Here is a 27,487-nt window from a genome sequence, read left to right as displayed (position 1 = left end):
TGCCTAGGGACCTCCACAGGGTTTAATCCGGGCCTGCTCATTCTGTTATTTCTATATCAGTTCATTGCTTTATTTATAATCTGATATATGCCAATAAAGGCTTATGTGTGGGGAGGGACTAACAGCCCCCCCCCCGATTCATTAGTTTTATCCTGATTTGTGTATGTTGGCTCGAAATTGTTGATTAAACTTCTTTAAAAGCTTTCTAAATGGCATTACTTCTTTCAGGGAGAGCTGGATTCAAGTCCAGGAGCACGTTAGAGACCAAGACGTTCAGAGTATACATTATCAAGAGTCAAAGCTCTCTTCATCAGAACTGAGCCTGCTTCGGTGGGGAAGGCAGGATATAAATCTAATAAATAATAATAAAATAATAAAATTTGACTGTTGACATCTCAAACCCTGAAGACCTTGTTAGTCTCTTAAGGAGCTACTGGACTTGAATTTAGCCCTTCTACCACAGACCAATATGACTACTCTCATTCGTTGATCATGAATTTTGCTCTCGTTTCCCTCACAGTCTCTTCATTCACATGGGTAGTGAAAACCTCACAATTCGGCCTGAGTTCATTCTCTTGGGCCTGTCCTCTGAGCCAAGACAGCAGAAGCTCCTCTTTGCTATCTTTCTAGTCATGTATATCGTGGCTATCCTGGGGAACCTCTTGATCATCCTGTTGATCGTCTGGGACACCCATCTCCACAATCCCATGTACTTCTTTGTGAGCCATCTTTCCCTGGCGGACGCTTGCTTCACCTCAGTCACCGTGTCAAAAATGTTGGCCAACCTGGTCTCAGAGGCGAAGACCATCTCTTACGCTGGCTGCCTGACTCAGATGTATTTCTTTTTTGCCTTTGGGGTCACCGACAGCTTCCTTCTGGCTGCCATGGCTTATGACCGCTATATAGCCATCCGCAATCCCTTGCACTACACCGGCGTGATGAGCCGGAGCCTCTGTGTGGGGTTTGTGGCCAGTTCTTGGATAGTCTCTCACCTCCATTCCCTGCTGCACATTATCCTGATGTCTCGCCTCTCATTTTGTGCACCCCGGGAGATTCCCCACTTCTTCTGTGACCACCAGCCAGTGCTAGCCCTGTCATGCACCGATACCAGTTTTATTCAGATGTCGATTTTCACTGAAGGGGCCTTAGTAGTGCTCAGTCTGTTTGTCTTCATTGTGGTCTCCTATGCCCTCATCCTGGTCACCGTGCTGAATCTGCCCTCAGGTTCCGGATGGCGCAAGGCTTTCTCGACCTGTGGGGCTCATCTCTCTGTGGTCACCCTCTTTTACGGCACAGTCATCGGAGTCTACTTCCAGCCCACAGCTCGGTACTCAGCAGAGAAGGGAAGAGTCACTACAGTCATGTACACCATTGTCACACCGATGCTCAATCCTTTTATATACAGCTTGAGGAACAATGATGTCAAAGGTGCGTTGCGTAGAGCTCTTTGCAGGAAGGTGGAAACGCAGTGAGGGTCTTTCCTGAAAATAACCTTTACTCAAGAAAACCACAGATGGACCACGCAAGTCATCACGCAAGTAATCACTATTATATCTTAGAGCTTGAAAGGACAATCAGTGCTTGTGATTGACAGAAACACACTCAAGTCACATCTGACTTATCGTGACCCCTTGGGTTTGCAAGGCAAGAGACATTCAGAGGTGGTTTGCCACTGCCCACTTCTGTATTGTGACCCTGGTATTCCTTGAAGCTCTTCCACCCAAATACTGGCCAAGGCTGGCCCTGCTTAGCTTCTGAAATCCGACAAGTTTGGGCTTCCCTGGGTTTTCTAGGTCAGAGCTGGACATATTTACATGAAGCAAAAGGATGTACTTCCACAATTCTTGTACATATCTGTATATATACACACAGAGAAACAGGATTGAAGAACATACATGAAAAGGGTTGAGGAACATAAGGACACAAGTTTATGTTCCTCAACCCTGTCTCTCTCTATGTGTATATAGGGTTGAGCTACATAAGTTTGTTGACAGGGCTTTTCTTAAAACCAAGAAATTATTAAAATCTAAAAAGAGAGACACCAGTTTAAAAGTGCCAGTCAGGTGAGTTACATGGAAACTCTGGCTATTTGTAATATGGTTTGATTACCTTCGAAAGGGAAAACGCAAAGAAGAAGGGGTAGGGTTACAAAAAAAATAGGACTGGGTAGGTGTGTGGGTATGAAAAGCTATAAGGCAGCACATTTTCAATTAGCAATTTTTTACTTCATTGGGAGGCTCAGTTTGGATTGAAGTTTGGAGGCTTCAGTCACCATAAAGTCCTGAATAAAGAGAGGCACATTCTGAGAAGTCACCATAAAATACAGTCATACTAGGAAAAGTTGAAGTCTAACAAACCCGAGGAAGCTGTGTGAAAATTATACAACAAAAGACAAAAACTCACCACTGTGAATTAGTGGCGAACTCAAAATTTTTGTGCAAATATACAAAATGTATAAATGTGATATCTCAGTAATTCTAAGCATGTGTTACAAACACACACACTTCATATTTAAAATCTTTGACCCAATAAAGTCCTGCTGTTAGCAGGGACAAACAAAGCAGTAGTTTATAGTCCTAGTCATTCCACCACAACCATTTCAAATTTCATAACGGAAGCCAGTGTCCTTCAGAGGTTGTTGATTGAAACAAAGGCTGTACCCCAAAATTCTGATTAATTACAGGCAGTAACTGGCCATTTCACGTATCGCTTAGTCAGATTTTAAATTGGGGTTATGTGAGCTTCAATATCTGTTAAAAAGACAAACCTCTTAAATACTTAACATTACTGCAAAAAGCAATTATATCCGCTCATGTGCATCTAAGCTTGCATTTACACTCCATTCTCAAATATGATGAGTCAAAAGATGCTGGCTCCTCAGTCCCAGGACATCCAGAAAGGATGTCCGGAGGTCTCACACTCTAAAAAGACATAATTTAATACAGCTGCGGTATGCCACATACACCATTTAAAGATACAATCTTTTACATTACAGTTCCAGAAGTAACAGTGCAGAAATGATATAACATTTCTATAAGAAACATGAAAAATCCAGATTGACATTCAACCCACTGGGGACCAGAATGTCCAATTTAAATGACCAAAGGTTTCTTCCCTAAGTAATTTTTGTCTAACATCTTGCTTCTGTCCCACTATCCCTTCATATTTGTATAGAACAAGAAGTTTAAACTTATCTGCCCCATGACCCATCTCTGCAAAGTGCAGCAGAACATTAAGCACAGAGAGACGAACCTGCAACCTTTGATCCAAGATCCTGGCCCTCAATTGTTGGTTCGTGCTTCCCACGTACCACCTGGGACATGGGCAGACCAAGCAGTATACCACCTGTTGTGTGTGATAATTATTGAAGTGTTTGAGTGTGATGGTAACACCATTGGGGCTCTGAAATTCTAAGGTTTGTGGACGCATGGAACAACCTGAACATTTAAAGTGACCTACCCCACTTGTAGATCTGCTCTCCTCCATTCTCAATCTAGCCTGTACCACATAATCTTCTAAATCCAATCAAAGGACTGATCCCACACCCCAGAATATTAAAAAGCAGGTGCCAATGTTTGTTGATGATCCTTTGACTATCATCTGGTAATGGGGTAAAATCAAAAGCACGTGTCAATCTGTTCAATTGTCTGCTGGCAACACTGTCAGTTCTAAACAGGGAAGTTCTACCCACAAATTCTGCTCTCCGAATGGCATTGTGTATCACCTCCGTAAGATATTCTGTTGTGTGGAAGTCCTGTATTATGCTCCTTCTCAAAAACTATTGCGCTCCTTCTCAAAAACTATTGCGCTCCTTCTCAAAATCCTGAGGTTTAGTCACATTGTGTTTGATTCTGAGTATTTGCCCATATGGCAATTTTGTCTCGAATATTCGGGGTGAAAGGATTTGTACACTAGCTAAGAGTTTCTTTCTGTTGGTTTTCTGAATAGTTTGGTTGCCAGTTATTGCAGTTCTTATACACAGTAACATCAAGAGAGTTAGCGTTTTCACAATTGCCCTGTGCTGAATATTTTATGGTATGATGGATGTTATTAAGCCAATCAATAAAAGGGTCAACCACCTCTGAATCACCCAGAACTGTAAAGATGTCATCAATGTAATGAACATACATGAGTATGTTCTTGAATGAGTATGCACATGAGAGCCGGTTTGGTGTAGTGGCTAAGTCCGCGGACTCTTATCTGGGAGAACCGGGTTTGATTCCCCACTCCGCCACTTGCAGCTGCTGGAATGGCCTTGGGTCAGCCATAGCTCTCACAGGAGTTGTCCTTGAAAGGGCAGCTGCTGTAAAAAGCTCTCTAAAAAGCTCACCCTTACAGGGTGTCTGTTGTGGGGGGGAGGGTAGAGGAGACTGTGACCACTCTGAGATTCAGCGTATAGGGCAAGATATAAATCCAATTTCTTCTTCTTCTTCTTCTAGAAGGGATTGCTGGTGTCACTGTAAATGGAGCTATCTTCCAAGATGGCCATGAACAGATTGGCCACACTTGGCGCAAAGGTGGACCCCATGGCAACACCCTTTATCTTCCAATAAAATTCACCATCAAACTGAAAATAGGTGGGGTTTTTTAGACTAATGTCCACTAATTCTAAAAGGAAAAACAGCAGCACGAGCTGCTATTAGCGTCTAGGTGGAAATGTAACTCACCACCATCAATTTCGTTATGGTTTGATAATATCTGGAGATTTTTCCGTTATGGAAAAGATTTTGTACCATAACCAATACAGAGAGATTGCTGAGTGTAATTCTGACTTTCCAGTGATTTGGTTGCCCTTGTTAAATTATATGATTTTAATGGATAATGTTCCAAGTCCTGTATATCCCATAGATCTGCTGCAATTGTAATCTGATTATCTTAGTCACTTATTTCACAGTTCTATATTTTGTTTTGTGCTTACCCATAATGTACTTATTTGTTTGGAGAATGTATTTATTTTATTAAAATAAAAATGGGGGGAAAATGGGGAAAAAAAGATGGGGGAATGAAATTTGAGTCTCCCTGGTCCAGCCTCACATTTTAGCTGTTGCAAGAAGCCATCTTATTCTTCCAGAATTCACTCTGCCCCCTCTCCCCTTCACACAGAAATTTGTGAGGTGAGTGAGAGAACCTGTCTGTGCTGCTGGTCCTGCCATCGACCAGTGGGACCTGCACTACCCCTCTCCACAGCACCTGAGAGCCCTTCCTGTTGGACATTTCCTCAGGAAGCCTGCAGGGAGAGTGGCTGAAGGGGCAGGGAAGAAGAAGACACCATTTGATTTATACCCTGCCCTCTGATCCGAATCTCAGAGCAACTCACAATCCCCTTTATCTTGCTCCCACACAACAGATACCCTGTGAAGTAGGTGGGGCTGAGAGAGCTCTCCCAGAAGCTGCTCTTTCAAGGACAACCTCTGCCAGAGCTTTGGCTGACCCAAGGTCATCCTAGCAGGTGCAAGTGGAGGAGCAGGGAATCAAACCCGGATAAGAGTCCGCACACTTAACCACTACACAAAACTGGCTCTCAAGGAATGGGCAGAGAGGAGTGCATGGCTCCTGTCATGAGCAAAAACCGAGAAGCAGAGACACAAAGTTGTGGCACAACATAGAGTTTTATTGCATCCCTCTGACTCAATCTATGCAGACTAAAAAAGTCTCTGTGCAATTGCTGCTACCTGTTTTAATGTTATATTTTAATGATTTTAATTCTTATAAACTCTTTGTGCGTCTGTGTGTATCTATCTATCTATCTATCGATATCGATAGATAGATTATACACGCACACACACACACACACATATATATATATATGCTGAATTTTATTGGAAAGAGTTATTGGACTCTTTTCTTGTTGTAATCCACCCTGAGCCCACTTTTGGGGAGGGTGCAATAAAAATCTAAATAAATAAATAGTGAGTATAGTGGTATATAATGGTATAGTAGTATGGTCTAGTAAAGTGGTAGGAGTTTGATCCCAGAGGAAGCTGGGTTCAGGCAGCTGGCTCATGGTTGACTCAGCCTTCCATCCTTCTGAGGTCGGTAAAATGACCCAGCTTCCTGGGGGGAAAGTGTAGATGACTGGGGAAAGCAATGGTAAACCACCTCGTAAAAAGTCTGCCATGAAAACGTTGTGATGCGACATCACTCCAGAGTCGGAAATGACTGGTGTTTGCACAGGGGACTACCTTTACCTTTTCCTTTATAGTGATAGTGGCAGGCAACAATCTGATGTAGTTTATACACCATTTAAATGCAACTGAAGCACTTCTGATATGGGAAGACATCAATTTTTTACAGAAACAGATCAACAGGAAGAAACACTAAGGGGTGCAATAATGAAAAGTCATAAGTTCATTTATCGCTGGAGAACAGTCAAGCGGAAAATGAGTGCTAACCAATCTAAAAGGAGCTCCTTGAACCAGACAGGTTGTGAAATTCAGTCTCATGGTCTTTTCATCTCCTGGCCAAACAATTTGTGCCCCACGGATACAACAGTGATCACATATTCTTTTTTTAATTTTAAGTTTACTTGTACTGACGTGACACTTTTAATTTAAGTAACTCTAGACAATTATTGTGTGCTTCTTCACCCAGGTAAAGATTCATATAGTCTGGAAGTGGTATTAATGTTTTAAAAATGAAATCCATGAATGAATGAGTGAGCCAGTGAATGAATGAATGAGTGAATGAATGAATGACTGAATGAATGGGGCCCCCTTTGGCCATCCCTTCTTAAGAACACTTCTCAAAGTCACTTATGAAGCATCGGATCAGGGATGTGCAGGGACTAACATCTCACAATTATTAGTGAGAAAATGATATCCTACCCAAGAGATTCCTCAGGGCTTTTTGGACCTCTTTATTCCTGAGGCTGTAGATGTAGGGGTTGGACATTGGGGTGATGATAGTGTACATGAGGGCAAAAATGGTCCCTCGTTGGGAAGAATAGCTGGATGTGGGTAGGAAGTAGACCCCAATGATTGCACCATAGAAGAGCACCACCATGGTAAGATGAGAGCTACACGTGGAGAACGCCTTGCGCCTTCCTGAGGCGGAGAACTTCATCACAGCTGCCACAATGCGGAGGTAGGTGATGATGATGAAGGCAAAGGGCCCCAGGATGACAGGAATGCCCTCGAAGAAGATGACCCCTTCATTGATGCTGGTGTCTGAGGAGGAGAGCTGGAGTAAGGGCTGATGGTCACAGAAGTAGTGGGGCAGGTGGTTGTCCCCACAATAACTGAGGCGCAGGAGGAGGTCAGCATGCAGCATGGAGTGGAGGGTAGAAGTGATCCAGCACCCAGCCACCAAGCATCCACAGACCTTCCGGTTCATCACCATAGCATAGTGAAGCGGGTTGCAAATGGCGACATAGCGATCCAGAGCCATAACGCTCACCATGAAAATGTCTGTGACGCCAAACACATAGAAGAAGAAGAACTGAGCCATACAGGAATAGAAAGGGATTGTCTTGGAAGAGGACATGAGGTGGACCAGCATCTGAGGTACCGTGACTGTGAGGAAGCCCACATCCACCACGGAAAGGCTCCGCAACAGGAAGTACATGGGGGTTTGAAGCCGGGTTTCCACGGTGATGAGAATGAACATCATGATGTTGCCCAGGAGGCCTGCCCCATACATCAGCAGAAAGAAGACGAAGAAGAGAGACTGTTGTTCAAGTTGTGAGGAGAGACCAAGAAGGACAAACTCCACAATGTCAGTGCCATTCTCACAGTCCATGCGACCTGTGGAGAGAATCAAAGTTGGAAGGAACCAGGAGGTCTTACAGTTCTTGGCAACCCTACAGGAGTTAGAGTTGCCAATCCTCAGGTGGGGACAGGGGATTCCCCCGGTTTGGAGGCCCTCGCCCCACTTCAGGGTAATCAGAAAGCAGGGAAGGGATGTCTGCTGGGCTGTTCATTATTCCTTATGAAGAACAATTCCCTTAGGAAATAATAGAGAATTGTTCCACGGATATCTGGGGTTCTGGGGGGGCCTGTTTTTTGAGGTAGAGGCACCATATTTTCAGTATAGCATCCAGTGCCTCTCCCCAAAGCACCCTCTAAGTTTCAAAATGATTGGATCAGGAGGTTCAGTTCTATGAGCCCCCAAAAAGGTGCCCCTATCCTTCATTATTTCCAATGGGGGAAGGATTTTAAACGGTGTGCAATCCCTTGAAATATTATGGCCAGAACGCCCTTTGGAGTTCAATTATGCTTATCATAACCTTGCTTCTGGGTCCACCCCAATGTCTCCTAGCTCCAGCCCCCAAGTCTCCTGGCTCCACCCCCCAAAGTCCCCAGATATTTCTTGAATTGGATTTGGCAACCCTAACAGGAGTAGAGTAGAAATTGAGATCTGTGAATCCTTTTATTCTACTCTTCAGGGGGGAGGGTTTTTTAAAGAAATGCTTATAGAGGATTCAGGGGTGGTATGAGAGAGGTTTACAAAATTATGGATGAGATAAAGAAGGCAAAGAATGCCCATTATCTATCAGACTTAACCATTGCAAGTCATCGCAGGGCATTTATGTTGGCTAGACTAAATGTGTTTCCCTCCAAAGTTTTACAAGGGAGATATCATCGAGTCCCTTTAGGCGACAGACTCTGTTCCTGTGGAGCGAATATTCCCGACTCAATTCAGCAAATATTGCTTGATTGTTCCTTTTATCATTATCTCCGCAAAGATTTATTTCACAAGCTTTCTATTCTGAAACCCTGTTGTTATTTATTGAACGATACTCAGGGGGAGGTTAGCAAGGCTGTGGGAAAATTTTTGGCTGACATCCTTAAATCTAAATCTGACCATGTACGAATGCATCTGTAAGCTCGGTTTCATTTTGATTTTATTGCCAATGTTTAAATTTTTATATTCTATGTATTTTTATTTGCAACTGTTATGCCATTAAAGGTTTGGTATGGTATGAAGATTTCCATCCGTCTACTTTACATGTTTTAGTTATTTTACCATTTTTTGTGGGGGGAAATATTAGAAAGTTTATCAAATCTTAGAGTTCAGCAAGATTCTCACAGGGGGGTTGAACAATGGAGACCAGAAGCAAGGATATTTTTTTGGGGGGGGGGGAGAGAAAGAAAGAGCACAATAAAATTTAGAGGTTCCGGAGCTCCACTCCTGTGAGCTGCTGCCCAAAATGAGGCCTGGATGTGGTACATGCGGATATCAAAATCTGCATATCCTGCCAAAACTAATCCCGCAGAGAATTTTGAAAAAGATCTGGGAGAGGAAATTCATTTCAGGACTACATGAATTCACTCACTCACAAGTTTCCAGAGTTCACCCTGAACAATCCTTCTTGCCAATTCATCCTCCAATGCCAAATTTCGACTTCTTTCTCATTTTGTATTTGACATGATGTAACTGTGTCAGGTATTTCTACGTTCCTCAGATCTGGAGGGCAGGGGATGAGAAGTGATCGTTATCATCAGGGCTTTCTTTGTAGCAGGAACTCCTTTGCATATGAGACCACACCCCCTGATGCAGCCAATCCTTTTGGAGCTTACAGTAGGCCCTTTACTAAGAGCCCTGTAAGCTCTTGGAGGATCGGCTACATCAGGGGTGTGTGGCCTCATATGCAAAGGAGTTCCTGCTACAAGAAACGCCCTGGTTACAATAATAAACTGGTGGTCTTATAGCCCACTTTAGATATGTATATTTCAAATGCTTATCACAGAATGAGCATTCAACAAGCAAGTCTCTTTCCATCAAGTTGCACCAGACCTATGGTGACCCTACCAGGTTTTCCAAGGCAAGAAATGAACAGAGGTGGCTTGCTATTGCCTGCCTCTGCGGAGCAACCCCGGACTTCCTTGGTGGTCTCCCACCCCAGTACTAACCAGGATGGACCCTGCTTAGCTTCTGAGATCTGACGGGATCAGGCTATCTGGGGCTAGCCAGGCAAGGCAACATCTCCCCAGGCCAGGGGTGGCCAAACTGCGGCTCAGGAACCACATGTGGCTCTTTCACACATATTATGTGGCTCTCAAAGCCCCCACTGCCCCCATCTGCTGGCTTGGAGAAGGTGTCTCTTTAAATCTCTTTGCCAAGCCAAGCCTTCAGCGGCTTGGAGAATGCATTCAAAGTTAAATTTGCTCTCTTTCCACCTCTCCCTCCTTCCTCCATCTATTTTCCTTCCTTCCTTCCGTCTTGCAGTTCTCAAACAGCTGACGTTTATTCTACATGACTCTTGCATTAAGCAAGTTTGGCCATCCTTGCCCTAAAAAGGTAAAAGTGGTCCCCCTGTGCAAGCACCAGTCGTTTCTGACTCTGGGGTGACGTCACATCATGATGTTTTCATGGCAGACTTTTTACAGGGTGGTTTGCCATTGCCTTCCCCAGTCATCTACACTCCCCCCACAGCAAGCTGGGGACTCATTTGACCAACCTCGGAAGGATGGAAGGCTGAGTCAACCTGGAACCAGCTTCCTCAGGGATCGAACTCAGGTCGTGAACAGAGAGCTCGGACTGCAGTACTGCAGCTTTACCACTCTGCGCCATGGGGCTCTCTATCCCTGCCCTAGACCATGCATATTTGCTCAGAAGAATGTCCAACTGTGGCCAGTTGGGCTCACAGAGAGCTGTGCCTTGCGAAAGCTCATATTGAAATAACTATTGTTAGTCTTTGAGGCTCATTTATGTTGTTTTTCTTAGTGACAGGCAGCATTCAGGCCCCCTGTCCCCAGCTGAGCCTGTGATGTGGAACACCAACTTCTGCCCCAAGATCTGGGCCTGAGGGACCCACTTTGCCCACCCCTCCCAGAACAATCCTCTGAACAGTGTTGTGCCTCTGACTGTTGCACAGATGTTACATGCAAACACACTTATGCAGGCTCACTCATTCAGAATCACCTTCCCCTCCTCTCCCCACAACAGGCACCCTGCAAGGTAGGAAGGGCTGATGGAGCACTGAGAGAACTGTGATTGGCCCAAGGTCACCCAGCAGGCTGCATGTGGATGAGCAGGGGAATGAAACCTGGTTCTCTGAACAACTACACTGCACTGGCAGACCAAAGGATGACAGATAGCTAGGACATCACAAAAGGAAGACCAGCTCAAAAGACTTCAGCAACGCCTTGACCGGGCAAGCCTGATCTCATCAGATCTCGGATGCTAAGCAGGGCTGATCTGGCAAGCATTTGAATAGGAGACTGTTTTGGAATATTAGGACTGGGAGGCAGAGGCAGGATGTATTAAGCCATTTTCTGAATGTCCTCCATGCCCCAGTAGGGGTTGCTAGAATACACCATGACTTCCAGGCATGGACACACACACACACACACACACACACACACAGACTTCAGAGCATGGACACATGATTCTGCCTTATTCTGAATCAGACCTCTGGTCCATCTAGATCAGCATTGTCAACTCAGGCTGGCAGCAGCTCTCCAGAATCTGAGCAGAGGTCTTTCCCATCACCTGCTGCCTGGTCCTTTCCACTGGAGATGCCGGGGATTGGACTTGGGACCTTCTGCATGCCGAGCAGAGGCTCTTCTACTGAACCAGCAACCCTCCCCTAAAGCAGTCCTTCATACATGAACACTCTTGAAGTTGCCTTATACTGAATCAGACCTTTGGTCCACCAAAGTCAGTATTGTCTGCACAGACTGGCAGCAACTCTCCAAGCTCTCAGGGAGAGGTCTTTCACACCACTTGGTTCTTTGGCTGGAGATGCCAGGGACTGAAACTGGGACCTTCTGCATGCCAAGCAGAGGCTCTACCACTGAGCTGTGTCAGGATCCTTCCTATCACCCACTACATGGTCCTTTTTAACTGGAGATGCCAGAGATTGAAACTGGGACCTTCTGCGTGCCAAAGCAAATGCTCTACTCATCTCCTTTTCTCATGGACACACTCAAGGGCGTGCTGGTGTACACAAACACACATAACCATTAGTCCTTCTTTCTCCCCAGAAGGACAATTGTACCACTCTTTGCCCAGCGCAAACAATTCAAACCCCACCCTCAAGGCGCTTCTAGTAGTCAGTGTCTACAGGAGAATCTGCAGTAGAATTTTAAAAAATGCGTGGACCAGGTAAAACTACCCTCCGGAGCAAAGCATCACTGATTAATTGGTAAATATGTCTGATAAACCAGATATGGCTGAAATTGAGAAATTTGTAAGTCTAAGTTGAAGAAGACAGGAATGCAAGAGAAGAGCCCATTGCCTTCAAAGGAAACAATTGAATAGGAGAAGCGAGCGGGTGAATCAGAATGAAATCAGCCCTTGCAGATTATGCACTGTACATTCCACAAGCATCGCCTGCTTATTTTACTTCTTTTAGCTGTTTTAACTCGGCAAGATGCAGAGAGGTCGGCTAAAGTTCAAAGGACTGACCTGCCCCTTTCACATCCAAAAATGCATAGAGAGAGAGAACTACTGATGCTGCACGAAGGCGCTACCCTTTCCCTCTGCCTGTCCAGCTTTGGTCCTGATGGCAAGAAGAGCTTGCATGTTTCCTGAAAGAAGATCCCAGGTGGGACTACAGTCATCTAGTAACACAGGAATACACACAAAACTGTGCCATGGTCCCGCAAGCTGTAAAATGCCCTTAAGCGAGTGCCATTTTTTTCTTGTTCAAATGATTTTAATTATTGGAATGCACAATTTTTTAAATATGCAAATAAAATGTTTTAAATCCTGGGGAAAAAATGTGTGGACCAGATGAAAGCACCAGAGACAGTACGCCATTCCATCCAACCCGTGCCTACCTCCGTCCAGACGATTCTGACCTCACCGATCGGCCCTTCTGACATTGAAGAAATGCACTAAGCAAAAAAGGAATAGTAATAATGCCAGGGAGAATTATTCTGGGAGTTTTGAAACAGGAAGGCAGGTTCCCCTTTAAGCCTTAGCACTGTAAATCCCCGAGGATATAAGCACAGAGCCAGTATAGATGCTGTTGGTTTCCTTCACTGTTGTCTAAGTACTAACTCAAACTTTTAAAAATGGTGTCTCCATCTCTTCTCCCTGTGCTGGACTTTCAGTCTCTAGTTTAGGGAGATGGGAGTTCGACTGAGAAACTGTAGTGGAAATGAGCATGAGAGGAGGGATTGGTAGAATACAATGCGATAAGCAGGTCAATACTTTGCAGGATAGAATCAAGGAAGTGGAAGGAGAAGGAGAAGAAGCAGAAGATGACATTGGATTTATATCTCACCCTCCACTCCAAATCTCAGAGTCTCAGAGCAGCTCACAATCCCCCTTCCTCACAACAGACACTATGTGAGGTAGGTGGGGCTGAGAGAGCTCTCACAGAAGCTGCCCTTTCAAGGACAACCTCTGCTAAATCTATGGCTGACCCAAGGCCATTCTAGTAGCTGCAAGTGGAGGACTGGAGAATCAAATCTGGTTCTCCCAGATAAGAGTCCGCACACTTAACCACTACACCAAATTGGCTATCATCCAGGCCTCAGATTCAGCAGGAGCTCATAGGAGTGCAGCTCCTGAACCTTTCTGATAGTTCCCCCTCTTCTTCCCCACCTATCTTGTCCATTGAATAGTAGGTGCAGCTGCATAACAATCCCTGGATTAGGAGAGCATGCAGCCAGCCACCAGGGGCTTTGTCACGCCCCCATCAGCCCTCATTAACCCTTGGAGAAGCCTGTGCCACCCTTTCTCCACTTCTTATGTGATTTTGGGAGGTGGGTGGCTTGCTGGCCTTTTGACTGGGGGGGGGGGGTCGGCCCAGGAGAGCCCCAGGTGAGTGAGGCCTGCTTGGTCTGGCTGGATCTCTAGCCAGCCCAAGCAGGCCTTGCTCGCCCAGGGCTCTCCTTTCTTGCATCAGGGTGCTTTTGGTGGGGTGGCGGCAGCATTTGCTAATGAGTTATGCTAATGAGCTCTGTCAGCTATTTTTTTACAAAATTACCCCTGCTCTATCTCTCTCGGCTTGACTTCGCGAACGAAGATTTAAGAAAGGTGCAGTAGTCCACGTCTGTTGCAGGCTCGCTGGTGGCTGACAAGACCAATGCGGGACAGGCAGGTCCGGCCACAGTGGCTGCAGGGAAAAGTCTGATTTGGGGTTGGTGCTATAGCAGTACGATTCTTCCTCGATCTCCTTTTGTCCTCAAGACCAGCTATGCGTGCGTTCTCAAAGGAAGAGACAGCCTGGTGGATGGTGTGCCTCCATGCTTTGCGATCTGAGGCTAGGTCAGACCACTGGTGATGGTTAATGCAACAGGTACCAAGGGATTTCTTCAAGGAGTCCTTGTACCTCTTCTTTGGTGCCCCTCTATTTTGATGGCCGGTGGAAAGTTCGCCATACAGGACAATCTTGGGAAGGCGGTGGTTTTCCATCCTGGAGATATGCCCGGCCCAGCGCAGCTGCGTCTTCAACAGCAATGCCTCGATGCTTGTAACCTCCGCCCTCTTGAGGACTTCAGTGTTGGTCACAAAGTCACTCCAGTGGATGTTGAGGATGGTGCGAAGGCAGCGCTGATGACAGCGCTCAAGGAGTCGCAGGTGATGACGGTATAAAACCCACGATTCGGAGCCGTAGATGCTACCCCTGCTACCCTCTATGACATAACCACATGTGAGTGTGTGGCAGGGGAGAAAGGGTCCATGGCCATTGTCTCTGCCCTTCCAACCCAAGGGTGTTCAGTTGAAGGACAGAATAAAGCCTGTATGTTTATAAGCTGTATTTTCAGCCTTTTCTCACAAGGAAGGTGCTCCAACCCCCCTAAGCATCTTGGTCGCCCTCCTTTGTACTTTTCCCAGCTCTGCAGTGTTCTTTTGGAGACACAGGGACTGCACACAGGATTCCAAAGGAAGCTTTACCATTGATCTTTTCAGGGCCAGGTCTCAAATTCAGTGGGAGCTCACGGGAGCTGACTACTAGAAGCGCCTTGAGGGTGGGGTTTGAATTGTTTGCCCCGGGCAAAGAGTGGTGCAATTGTCCTTCTGGGGTGAAAGAAGTACAAATGGTTATGTGTGTTTGTGTACACCAGCACGTCCTTGAGTGTGTCCATGAGAAAAGGAGATGAGTAGAGCCTCTGCTTGGCATGCAGAAGGTCCCAGGTTCAATCTCTGGCATCTCCTGTCCAAAGGACCAAGTGATGTGAAAGACCTCTCCCTGAGACCTTGCTGCCAGTCTGAGCAGAAAATACTGACTTTGGTGGACCAAAGGTCTGATTTAGTATAAGGCAACTTCAAGAGTGTTCATGTATGAAGGACTGCTTTAGGGGAGGGTTGCTGGTTCAGTAGAAGACCCTCTGCTCGGCATGTAGAAGGTCCCAAGTTCAATCCCCGGCATCTCCAGTGGAAAGGACCACGCAGCAGGTGATGGGAGAGACCTCTGCTCAGATTCTGGAGAGCTCCTGCCACCTTGAGTCGACAATACTGATCTAGATGGACCAGAGGTCTGATTCCGTATAAGGCAGAATCATGTGTCCATGCTCTGAAGTCTGTGTGTGTGTGTGTGTGCCCATGCCTGGAAGTCAGAGAACCAGGTTTCATTCCCCTGCTCATCCACATGCAGCCTGCTGGGTGACCCTGGGCCAATCACAGTTCTCTTAGTGCTCCATCAGCCCTTCCTACCTTGCAGGGTGCCTGTTGTGGGGAGAGGAGGGGAAGGTGATTCTGAATGAGTGAACCTGCATAAGTGTGTTTGTATGTAACATCTGTGCAACACTCAGAGGCACAACACTGTTCAGAGGATTGTTCTGGGAGGGGGCACATGGTGGGCAAAGTGGGTCCCTCAGGCCCAGATCTTGGGGCAGAAGTTTGGTGTTCCATATCACAGGCTCAGCTGGGGACAGGGGGCCTGAATGCTGCCTGTCACTAAGAAAAACAACATAAATGAGTCTCAAAGACTAACAATAGTTATTTCAAGATGAGCTTTCGCAAGGCACAGCTCTCTGTGAGCCCAACAGGCCACAGTTGGACATTCTTCTGAGCAATTATGCATGGTCTAGGGCAGGGATAGAGAGCCCCATGGTGCAGAGTGGTAAAGCTGCAGTAATGCAGTCCTAAGCTCTGCTCATGACCTGAGTTCAATCCTGGCAGAAGCTGGCTTCAGGTAGCCGGCTCAAGGTTGGCTCAGCCTTCCATCCTTTTGAGGTTGGTAACATGAGTACCCAGCTTACTGAGGGGCGGGAAGTGTAGATGACTGGGGAAGGCAATGGCAAACCACCCTGTAAAAAGTCTGCCATGAAAACATCGTGATGCGACGTCACCCCAGAGTCAGAAACGACTGGTGCTTGCACAGGGGGACCACTTTTACCTTCAGAAGTAGAAGTAGTAATTTATTTGTGTTAAGCCATAGGCCATTGCAAACAAAAAGAAAATCACACAGATAAAATGTTCAGGTGGAACAATATATATATATAAATATAAATGAGACAAATTGTGAAAAATACATCAAAAATATAAGCAAATACAAAAAACCGCATGTGAAACAAACCAGGGCAAAATACACCATAAAATAAGAACAAATATTGCGATCACAGAATAACCACAAAAAAGTAGTTAATTAGCACCAGTACAAACAGCTTTGGCCCGTTATTTCTTCGTTGCTAGGGCATACAATGCCATACTATGAGCTATATTGGCATCAAAATCAGCTAACAGAAATACAATCTTCTCAGAATCTGAATAGGCATGTAGATTAGTTAATATCCCGGAGAGAATTTTTGCCCTGGGTTGAGCGTACAATGGACAGTTAAGAATGTAATGAGGTAAATCTTCACTAAGAGAAATGCCACAAATACAGACACGCTGTTCCTTAGGTATTTTACTATAACAGCCAGTGAGCACTGCCGTTGGCATTGTTTCAAATCGCAAGGATGTGAAGGCAACTCTGAGGTTATGGTTAGCTATACCAACCAGGTAGGGAGACCTGGAATGATCATTCTTAAATCATTTAAACCATAGTGCTGACTGACATTTTAAAATTAGTTGTCTGTCTAATGTGGCATCGCACTTGAATACCCAATCTCTGAGATGTCTATTGTCTACTGAGACAGCAAGAAGGTCATCAGGAATAGAATATTTTACAAGTATTGAAAAAGCTAAGGCGCTCTGGATCATTAGATAACATTGAGTTAAAAGCTAGTTGACTAAACGAATCAGATCTGACCGATCTGTTGTTTTCCAGGCTTTTAGAACAGCAAGATGTACCCGTGCCCTTAGGGAAGGAAGGCCAGTTTCTGCTCTCATCAGGGCAGCCGGTGTTCCCCTAGGGAAAGCCAGAATGCGCCTTAAAAACTGATTTTGGATAGTTTCCACACCAGTGAGGATGTCCTCTTTCCATCCCCAGACCTCGGCACCGTACCAAAGGTGGAGTATGACTTTACTTTTGAATAATTTTAGAACGGGGTCAATAAGAAAACCTCCCTTAGTATAATAAAATCTCAGAAAAGCCCCCACAATCCACGCAGCAGATGCTTTGACTGTAGCAATATGCACATTCCAGTTCAAATTCTCTCTAAAAGTAATACCTAAGTATTTGAAGGAGCTACATTGATTAATTGGGTTACCAAGTATACTCCAGGATGATATTTGAGCCCTTTTCCTAAAGACCATCACCTTCGTCTTGCCATAGTTGATGTTAAGGGCCTCTTCTTTACAATATAGTCCTAATTGCTGCAACAACCTTCTCATCCCAAATTTGGTAAGCGAAATTAGGGCCATATCATCAGCATATAACAAAACTGAAATTTTATCCTTTCCACGAGTAGGCGGGAAAAACTGTGGACCAGATAACCTCTCAACTGCGTTATTAATAAGCAGATTAAACAAAGTAGGAGCCAACACGCATCCCTGCTTCACTCCTTTACAGATTGGGATTCTTTTTGTAGCGAGCCTGAAGTTCCCACTCTGATTTGAGCACTAATATTAGTATGCAACTCGTGTAACAAAAATAACAACCTTTTGTCAATATTCAAATCTGATAGCTTTTGCCATGAACAGTTCCTATCAATAGAATCAAATGCAGCGGCCAGGTCCACAAATGTTACGTATAGAGATTTCGTGGGACCTTTTAGGCCGGCATGCATCAAATGATGAAGGGTATGGCAATGGTCAACAGTGCAAAAACCTTTCCTAAAACCTGCTTGGTGTGGGTGAATAATATGGCTCTCAATGACCCAATACTCAAGCTTAAACAGCAAATATTTACTGTATATTTTTGCTGCTATGTCAAGCAAGCTGATTGGCCTATAATTCTGAGGAGCTGATTTAACCTCGTTCTTATGAATAGGGACGATGATACTGAGCTTCCAGCCGGAAGGGATTATGCCTGTATCATTGATTTGTGAAAAAACTGTGGCTAGTACAGGCGACCACCATGAGGGAAAGGCTTTATAGAAGTCTGAGGGGATCAAGTCTTCCCCAGAAGATTTTCCAGAGGCCAAATAACTAATTATACCATCAATCTCTTTCTCCGAGACTGAAGTTCCCACATGGGTAGATCTGTTATATCAAAATTAAAGTTTTGCAATTGTGGAATATCTACAGGGGAAGAAGCTACAGATAACCCAAATACCTGACTATAATGCAGAGCCCAAGCTTTGGGAGGATGTGTGCATCCAGCTGTTGAGGGCAGCTATTAAAACAATTAGAGACAATATCCCAAAATCGAGTTTCATTTTTCCTTGAAACAGCTAATTCAAGCTCATCCCATAAAGAATTGGCATTCTCCCTTTTCTTCTGTTTGATTAAATTTTTATAGTAAGACCTAACTTTCAGAATATGTGACATCAGCAAATCATAATTATTACGTCTTGCTAGTCTCATTAACGATGTAATCTCTTTTCGGTCGCCTTACATTCCAAATCATACCAGCCATTGCTAGTATACACTCTAAAATTAATTGGCCTACTATTAATAAAAAAGGGTTTAAAATAGCCATTTATAGCATCAAGGGTTTTGAGTTTGTAGTTAGAGAACAGTGAAGGAAACCAACAGCATCTATTCTGGCTCTGTGCTTATATCCTCAGGGATTTACAGTGCGAAGGCTTAAAGGGGAATGTGCCTTCCTGTTTCAAGACTCCCAGAATAATTCTCCCTGGCATTGTTGCTATTCCTCTTTTGCTTACTGCATTTCTTCAATGTCAGAAGGGCCGATCGGTGAGGTCAGGATCGTCTGGACGGAGGTAGGCACGGGTTGGATGGAATGGCGTACCGTCTCTGGTCCTTTCATCTGGTCCACACATTCCCCCCCCCCCCCCCAGGATTTAAAACATTTTATTTGCATATTTAAAAAATTGTGCATTCCAATAATTAAAATCATTTGAACAAGAAAAAAATGGCACTCGCTTAAGGGCATTTTGCAGCTTGCGGGACCATGGCACAGCTTTGTGTGTATTCCTGTGTTACTAGATGACTGTAGTCCCACCCGGGATCTTCTTTCAGGAAACCTGCAAGCTCTTCTTGCCATCAGGACCGAAGCTGGACAGGCAGAGGGAAAGGGTAGCGCCTTCGTGCAGCATCAGTAGTTCTCTCTCTCTGTGCATTTTTGGATGTGAAAGGGGCAGGTCAGTCCTTTGGACTTTAGCCGACCTCTCTGCATCTTGCCGACTTAAAACAGCTAAAAGAAGTAAAATAAGCAGGCGATGCTCGTGGAATGTACAGTGCATAATCTGGAAGGGCTGATTTCATTCTGATTCACCCGCTCGCTTCTCCTGTTCAATTGCTTCCTTGGAAGGCAATGGGCTCTTCTCTTGCATTTCTGTCTTCTTCAACTTAGACTTATCAGATTTCTCAATTTCAGCCATATCTGGTTTGTCAGACATATTTGCCGATTAATCAGTGATGCTTTGCACACACAGACACAACTCCGATCTTTACAGAAGCTGCTCCGGAGGGTAGTTTTACCTGGTCCACGCATTTTTTAAAATTCTACTGCAGATTCTCATGTAGACACTGACTACTAGTAGCGCCTTGAGGGTGGGGTTTGAATTGTTTGCCCCGGGCAAAGAGTGGTACAATTGTCCTTCTGAGGTGAAAGAAGTACAAATGGTTATGTGTGTGTTTGTGTACATCAGCACGTCCTTGAGTGTGTCCATGAGAAAAGGAGATGAGTAGAGCATTTGCTTTGGCATGCAAAAGGTCCCAGTTTCAATCTCTGGCATCTCCAGTTAAAAAGGACCGTGTAGTGGGTGATAGGAAAGATCCTGACACAGCTCAGTGATAGAGCCTCTGCTTGGCATGCAGAAGGTCCCAGGTTCAGTCCCCGGCATCTCCAGTCCAAAGGACCAGGTGATGAGAAAGATCTCCCCCTGAGACCTTAGAGAGCCGCTGCCAGTCTGTGCAGACAATACTGACTTTGGTGGACCAAAGGTCTGATTCAGTATAAGGCAACTTCAAGAGTATTCATGTACGAAGGACTGCTTTAGGGGAGGGCTGCTGGTTCAGTAGAAGAGCCTCTGTTCGGCATGCAGAAGGTCCCAAGTTCAATCCCCGGCATCTCCAGTGGAAAGGACCAGGCAGCAGGTGATGGGAAAGACCTCTGCTCAGATTCTGGAGAGCTCCTGCCAGCTTGAGTAGACAATACTGATCTAGATGAACCAGAAGTCTGATTCAGTATAAGGCAGAATCATGTGTCCATGCTCTGAAGTCTGTGTGTGTGTGTGTGTGTGTGTGTGTGCGCCCATGCCTGGAAGTCATGGTGTATTCTAGCAACCCCTACTGGGGCATGGAGGACATTCAGAAAATGGCTTAATACATCCTGCCTCTGCCTCCCAGTCCTGGTATTCCAAAACAGTCTCCTATTCAAATACTTGCCAGGATCGGCCCTGCTTAGCATCCGAGATCTGATGAGATCAGGCTTGAACATGAACATATGAACATATGAAGCTGCCTTATACTGAATCAGACCCTTGGTCCATCAAAGTAAGTATTGTCTTCTCAGACTGGCTCTCCAGGGTCTCAAGCTGAGGTTTTTCACACCTATTTGCCTGGACCCTTTTTTGGAGATGCCAGGGATTGAACGTGGGACCTTCTGCTTATCAAGCAGATGCTCTACCACTGAGCCACCGTCCCTCCCCTATGGAACACCAAACTTCTGCCCCAAAATCTGGACCTGAGGGACCCACTCTGCCCACCATGTGCTCCCCTCCCAGAACTATCCTCTGAACAGTGTTGTGCCGGCTTGACCGGCTTGACCGGTCAAGGTGTTGCTGAAGTCTTTTGAGCCGGTCTTCTTCCTTTTGTGATGTCCTAGCTATCTGCCAGTGCAGTGTAGTTGTTCAGAGAACCAGGTTTCATTCCCCTGCTCATCCACATGCAGCCTGCTGGGTGACCTTGGGCCAATCACAGTTCTCTCAGTGCTCCATCAGCCCTTCCTACCTTGCAGGGTGCCTGTGGTGGGGAGAGGAGGGGAAGGTGATTCTGAATGAGTGAGCCTGCATAAGTGTGTTTGTATGTAACATCTGTGCAACAGTCAGAGGCACAACACTGTTCAGAGGATAGTTCTGGGAGGGGGCACATGGTGGGCAAAGAGAGTCCCTCAGGCCCAGATCTTGGGGCAGAAGTTTGGTGTTCCATATCACAGGCTCAGCTGGGGACAGGGGGCTTGAATGCTGCCTGTCACTAAGAAAAACAACATAAAAGAGCCTCAAAGACTATCAATAGTTATTTCAAGATGAGCTTTTGCAAGGCACAGCTCTCTGTGAGCCCAACTGGCCACAGTTGGACATTCTTCTGAGCAAATATGCATGGTATAGGGCAGGGAGAGAGAGCCCCATGGTGCAGAGTGGTAAAGCTGCAGTACTGCAGTCCTAAGCTCTGCTCACGACCTGAGTTCAATCCTGGCAGAAGCTGGCTTCAGGTAGCCGGCTCAAGGTTGGCTCAGCCTTCCATCCTTTTGAGGTTGGTAACATGAGTACCCAGCTTGCTGTGGTGGGAAGTGTAGATGACTGGGGAAGGCAATGGCAAACCACCCTGTAAAAAGTCTGCCATGAAAACATCGTGATGCGACGTCACCCCAGAGTCAGAAACGACTGGTGCTTGCACAGGGGGACCACTTTTACCTTTTAGGGCAAGGATGGCCAAACTTGCTTAATGCAAGAGTCATGTAGAATAAACGTCAGCTGTTTGAGAACTGCAAGACGGAAGGAAGGAAGGAAAATAGATGGAGGAAGGAGGGAGAGGTGGAAAGAGAGCAAATTTAACTTTGAATGCATTCTCCAAGCCGCTGAAGGCTTGGCTTGGCAAAGAGATTTAAAGCCAGCAGATGGGGGTCGTGGGGGCTTTGAGAGCCACATAATATGTGTGAAAGAGCCACATGTGGCTCCTGAGCCGCAGTTTGGCCACCCCTGGCTTGGGGAGATGTTGCCTTGCCTGGCTAGCCCCAGATAGCCTGATCTCGTCAGATCTCAGAAGCTAAGCAGGGTCCATCCTGGTTAGTACTGGGGTGGGAGACCACCAAGGAAGTCCGGGGTTGCTCCGCAGAGGCAGGCAATAGCAAGCCACCTCTGTTCATCTCTTGCCTTGGAAAACCTGGTGGGGTCACCATAGGTCTGGTGCAACTTGATGGAAAGAGACATGCTTGTTGAATGCTCATTCTGTGATAAGCATTTGAAATATACATATCTAAAGTGGGCTATAAGACCACTAGTTTATTATTGTAACCAGGGCTTTTCTTGTAGCAGGAACTCCTTTGCATATGAGGCCACACACCCCTGATGTAGCCGATCCTCCAAGAGCTTACAGGGCTCTTAGTAAAGGGCCTACTGTAAGCTCCAAAAGGATTGGCTACATCAGGGGGGGTGCAGCCTAATATCCAAAGGAGTTCCTGCTACAAAACAAGCCCTGATGATAACGATCACTTCTCATCCCCTGCCCTCCAGATCTGAGGAACGTAGAAATACCTGACACAGTTACATCATGTCAAATACAAAATGAGAAAGAAGTCGAAATTTGGCATTGGCGGATGATTTGGCAATAAGGATTGTTCAGGGTAATTTCTGGGAACTTGTGAGTGAATTTATGTAGTCCTGAAATGAACTTCCTCTCCCAGATCTTTTTCAAAATTCTCCGCGGGATTAGTTTTGGCAGGATATGCAGAATTTGATATCAGCATGTACCACATCCAGGCCTCATTTTGGGCAGCAGCTCACAGGAGTGGAGCTCCGGAACCTCTAAATTTTATTGTGCTCTTTCTTTCTCCCCCTGCCCCCCCCCCCCCCAAATCCTTGCTTCTGGTCCCCATTGTTCAACCCCCCTGTGAGAATCTTGCTGAACTCTAAGATTTGATAAACTTTCTAATATTTCCCCCCCCACAAAAAATGGTAAAATAACCAAAACATGTAGACAGATGGAGATCATCATGCCACTGTGGCCACATAGAAGAAAGTGATTTTAGAAGTCTGATGGGAGTAAGGTTTTTATCATTCAAGACGCATTTTAAGGTAGATGCTGAGCTGATATAATTTAGCACACCTTCTGGTGATGTCAGGGGTCTGTGGCATATGCAAATGAGTAGTGCAAATGAGGTGTGCTAATGAGCTCCGGCACCTCTTTGTCTACAAAATGACCCCTGACCACATGTATTGACTTTTGATTTTCTTGCTTGATTATTTTTACAATATTCGGCAGCGCACACGTGGCTAAACTCGCAGCTGAAGTGTACCATTTTCAAATGTTTGCTGGTGTTTGATCGGTCACACGCAACAGCAGGTAGTAGCAGACAACTGCTGTAGTGTTAGCCATGGAAAAGTATTTCCATGCAACGGCATTTCATGTTTGAAGTCCTTTATTCTTGAGAACCCGGGGTGGAATTCTAGCAGGAGCTCCTTTGCATATTAGGCCACACACCCCTGATGTAGCCAATCCTCCATGAGCTTACAAGGCTCTTTTTTGTAAGTTTTTGGAAGACTGGCTACATCAGAGGGGTGTGGCCTAATATGCAAAGGAGCTCCTGCTAGAATTCCACCCCTGCTGAGAATCACTTTAGTAGTGTCAGGGGGCCAGCCACCGTGGTCTGCAGGAAAACAGTTAGATTGGTGTCCTGTATGATCTCCCATACTTTGGCCACCCAATGAGAAGGGAGATCTCACTGGAGAAGATCCTGATGCTGGTAAAGACAGAAGGCAAAAGAAGAAGGGGACGGCAAAAGATGAGACGGTTGGACAGTGTTACTGATGTAACTAACACAAATTTGTGCAGACTTCGGAGGATAGTGGAAGACAGGAGGGCCTGGCGTGACTTTGTCCGTGGGGTCGCAAAGAGTCAGACTCGACTGTGCGACTGAACAACAAATGACCTTTTGCAGGGGTTTTTTAATGTAGCAGAAACTCCTTTGCATATTAGGCCATACTCCTCTTATGTAGCCAATCTTCCAAGAGCTTACAGGGCTCTTCGTACTGGGCCTACTGTGACTGGCCCCTACCCTTCATTATTTCCTATGGAAGGAAAGCATTTAAAAGTTGTGCTGTCCCTTTAAATGTGATGGCCAGAACTCCCTTGGAGTTCAATTATGCTTGTCACATCCTTGCTCCTGGCTCCACCCCCAAAGTCCCCAGATATTTCTTGAATTGGACTTGGCAATCCTATGGCTACACCATGGGTGTGTGGCCTAATATGCAAAGGAGTTCCTGCTACAAAAAAAGCCCTGACCTTTTGAGAGTCCACGTGCACTTCAACGGTCCAAAGGCGGGAGGTGTATTTTCAAGAATGCCTGTAACGGATGCAGAGGCACAACACATACTGTAATCAGTTTGATAAGAGCAGAAAGGAAATGACTTCCATGCATTTAAGATATATACTCAAACCATATCCGGGTGGGCAGCCGTGTTGGTTTGAAGCAACAGAACAAAGTTAAGAGTCCAATGGCACTTTTAAGATCAACAAGGTTTTATTCAGGGTGTGCGCTTTCATGTGCCATTCCATTCTATTGTCTGATGGAGTGTCCCTGAATAAAACTTTATTGGTCTTAAAGGTGCCATTGGACTCTAACTTTGTTCTGTAATCAAGCTGATTACATGCAAGCTGAAGACAATATGTGTTGTACCTTTGCATCCTAAGGACATAAGAGCAGCCCTGTTGGATCAGGCCAGTGGCCCATCCAGTCCAACATTCTGTGTCACACAGTGCCCAAAACTCAGGGGCCATCAGGAGGTCCACCAGTAGAGCCAGAACTCCGGAAGACCTCCCACTGTTGCTCCACCCCAAGCACCAAGAATACAAATCGTCAGTGACCCAGACAAAGTGTTCCATGTATACCTTGTGGCTAGTAGCCAGGATTTGGAAGGTCAGGGGGGGCACTCAGTAGCCCCAGCCCATAGCTGCTCTCATGGCCACCCTGACCTACCAACACACCAGCCGCTGCCCTGCACAACCTTCCCTTCCCTCCCTGCCACTCTCACCACCGCCAACGCCCTTCCTTCCCTGCCACTCAAATAGCACATGGGGCCAGCAGCAGAAGCAGTCCTGGCCTCCCACGTGAATTAAAGGGCCCGGCGAACAGCTGATCGCCGAACGCCGTAAGCCCTTTCAACTTGCATGGGAGACGGGGGGCTGCATCTGCCACACGCCCCACACACGAGGATGTGGCAGAGGCCCCGGGGGCTGGTTGGGGGCTCAGAGCCAGGCCAACCCACCCAGAAGTTGGGGGGCTGTGCCCCTACAGGCCCCCTTGTAGCTACAGGCACTGATGGATCTCTGCTCCATGTTTACCTGATCCCCTCTTGAAGCTATCTATACTCGCAGCTGCCACCACCTCCTGTGGCAGTGAATTCCACATGCTAATCGCCCTCTGGGTGAAGAAGAACTTCCTTTTATCTGTTCTAAATGTACTCCTCATTAATTTCATAGAGCGCTCACGAGTTCTTGTACTGCGAGAAAGGGAGAAAACTAGTTCTTTCTCTGCCTTCTTTATCTCATGCATAATTTTGTAAACCTCTCTCATATCACCCCTGAATCCTCCATAAGCATTTAAAAAAAAAAAAAACCCTCCCCCCTGAAGAGTAGGACAAAAAGGATTCACAGATCTCAATTTCTACTCTATTCCTGTTAGGGTTGCCAAATCCAATTCAAGAAATATCTGGGGACTTTGGGGGGTGGAGCCAGGAGACATCGGGGTGGAGCCAGAAGCAAGGTTATGATAAGCATAATTGAACTCCAAAGGGTGTTCTGGCCATCACTTTTAAAGGGACCGCACACCATTTAAATGCCTTCCCTCCATTGGAAATAATAAGGATAGGGGTACCTTCTTTTGGGGCTCATAGAACTGGACCTCCTGATCCAATCATTTTGAAACTTAGAGGGTGCTTTGGGGAGAGGCACTGGATGCTATACTAAAAATATGGTGCCTCTACCTCAAAAAACAGTCCCCCCAGAACCCCAGATACCCGTGGATCAATTCTCCATTATTCCCTAAGGGAATTGTTCTCCATAAGGAATAATGACGTGCCCAGCAGACATCCCCCACCCTGCTTTCTGATTACTCTGAAGCGGGGGGAGGGCCTCCAAACTGGGGGAATCCCGTGTCCCCACCTGGGGATTGGCAACCCTAACTCCTGTAGGGTTGCCAAGATCTGTAAGACCTCCTGGTTCCTTCCAACTGTGATTCTCTCCACAGGTCACATGGACTGTGAGAATGGCACTGACGTTGTGGAGTTTGTGCTTCTTGGTCTCTTCTCACAACCTGAACAACAGTCTCTCTTCTTCGTCTTCTTTCTGCTGATGTATGGGGCAGGCCTCCTGGGCAACATCATGATGTTCATTCTCATCACCGTGGAAACCCGGCTTCAGACCCCCATGTACTTCCTGCTGCGGAGCCTTTCCGTGGTGGACGTGGGCTTCCTCACAGTCACGGTGCCTCAGATGCTGGTCCACTTCATGTCCTCTTCCAAGACAATCCCTTTCTATTCCTGTATGGCTCAGTTCTTCTTCTTCTATGTGTTTGGCATCACAGACATTCTCATGGTGAGCGTTATGGCTCTGGATCGCTATGTCGCCATTTGCAATCCACTTCACTATGCCATCGTGATGAACCGGAAGGTCTGCGGACGCTTGGTGGCTGGGTGCTGGATCATTTCTACCCTCCACTCCATGCTGCATGCTGGCCTCCTCCTGCGCCTCAGTTATTGTGGGGACAACCATCTGCCCCTCTACTTCTGTGACCACGAGCCCTTGCTCCAGCTCTCCACCTCGGACACCAGCATCAATGAAGCGGCCATCTTCTTCGAGGGCATGCCTGTCATCCTGGGGTCCTTTGCCTTCATCATCATCACCTACCTCCGCATTGTGGCAGCTGTGATGAAGTTCTCCGCCTCAGGAAGGCGCAAGGCGTTCTCCACGTGTAGCTCTCATCTTACCATGGTGGTGCTCTTCTATGGTGCAATCATTGGGGTCTACTTCCTACCCACATCCAGCTATTCTTCCCAACGAGGGACCATTTTTGCTCTCATGTACACTATCATCACCCCAATGTCCAACCCCTACATCTACAGCCTCAGGAATAAAGAGGTCCAAAAAGCCCTGAGGAATCTCTTGGGTAGGATATCATTTTCTCACTAACAACTGTGAG

At 46.1% G+C, this 27,487-nt stretch overlaps 3 protein-coding genes and 1 pseudogene across 3 annotated transcripts; 2 read left to right on the top strand and 2 right to left on the bottom strand.

Moving 5' to 3' along the window:
* Nucleotides 1–493: 493 nt before the first annotated feature.
* On the top strand, nucleotides 494–27,487 carry LOC132581455 (olfactory receptor 1361-like). The gene is made up of 2 exons (XM_060252697.1): nucleotides 494–1,026; nucleotides 26,537–27,487. The coding sequence occupies exons 1-2, from the start codon at nucleotides 534–536 to the stop codon at nucleotides 27,475–27,477; spliced, it is 1,434 nt and encodes a 477-aa protein (XP_060108680.1). The 5' UTR covers nucleotides 494–533; the 3' UTR covers nucleotides 27,478–27,487.
* On the bottom strand, nucleotides 6,749–7,738 carry LOC132581452 (olfactory receptor 1B1-like). Its single transcript, XM_060252694.1, has one exon. The coding sequence runs from the start codon at nucleotides 7,735–7,737 to the stop codon at nucleotides 6,802–6,804; it is 936 nt and encodes a 311-aa protein (XP_060108677.1). The 5' UTR covers nucleotide 7,738; the 3' UTR covers nucleotides 6,749–6,801.
* LOC132581453 (thymosin beta-4-like) lies at nucleotides 12,095–12,374 on the top strand (annotated as a pseudogene).
* On the bottom strand, nucleotides 19,556–19,819 carry LOC132581454 (thymosin beta-4-like). Its single transcript, XM_060252696.1, has one exon. It carries the CDS (start codon nucleotides 19,746–19,748, stop codon nucleotides 19,611–19,613), a length of 138 nt encoding a protein of 45 aa, XP_060108679.1. The 5' UTR covers nucleotides 19,749–19,819; the 3' UTR covers nucleotides 19,556–19,610.

This window comes from Heteronotia binoei, chromosome 13 (genome assembly GCF_032191835.1).
Source record: "Heteronotia binoei isolate CCM8104 ecotype False Entrance Well chromosome 13, APGP_CSIRO_Hbin_v1, whole genome shotgun sequence".
Taxonomy (NCBI): Eukaryota; Metazoa; Chordata; class Lepidosauria; order Squamata; family Gekkonidae; genus Heteronotia; species Heteronotia binoei.
This window is presented reverse-complemented; position numbering and strand designations above follow the sequence as displayed.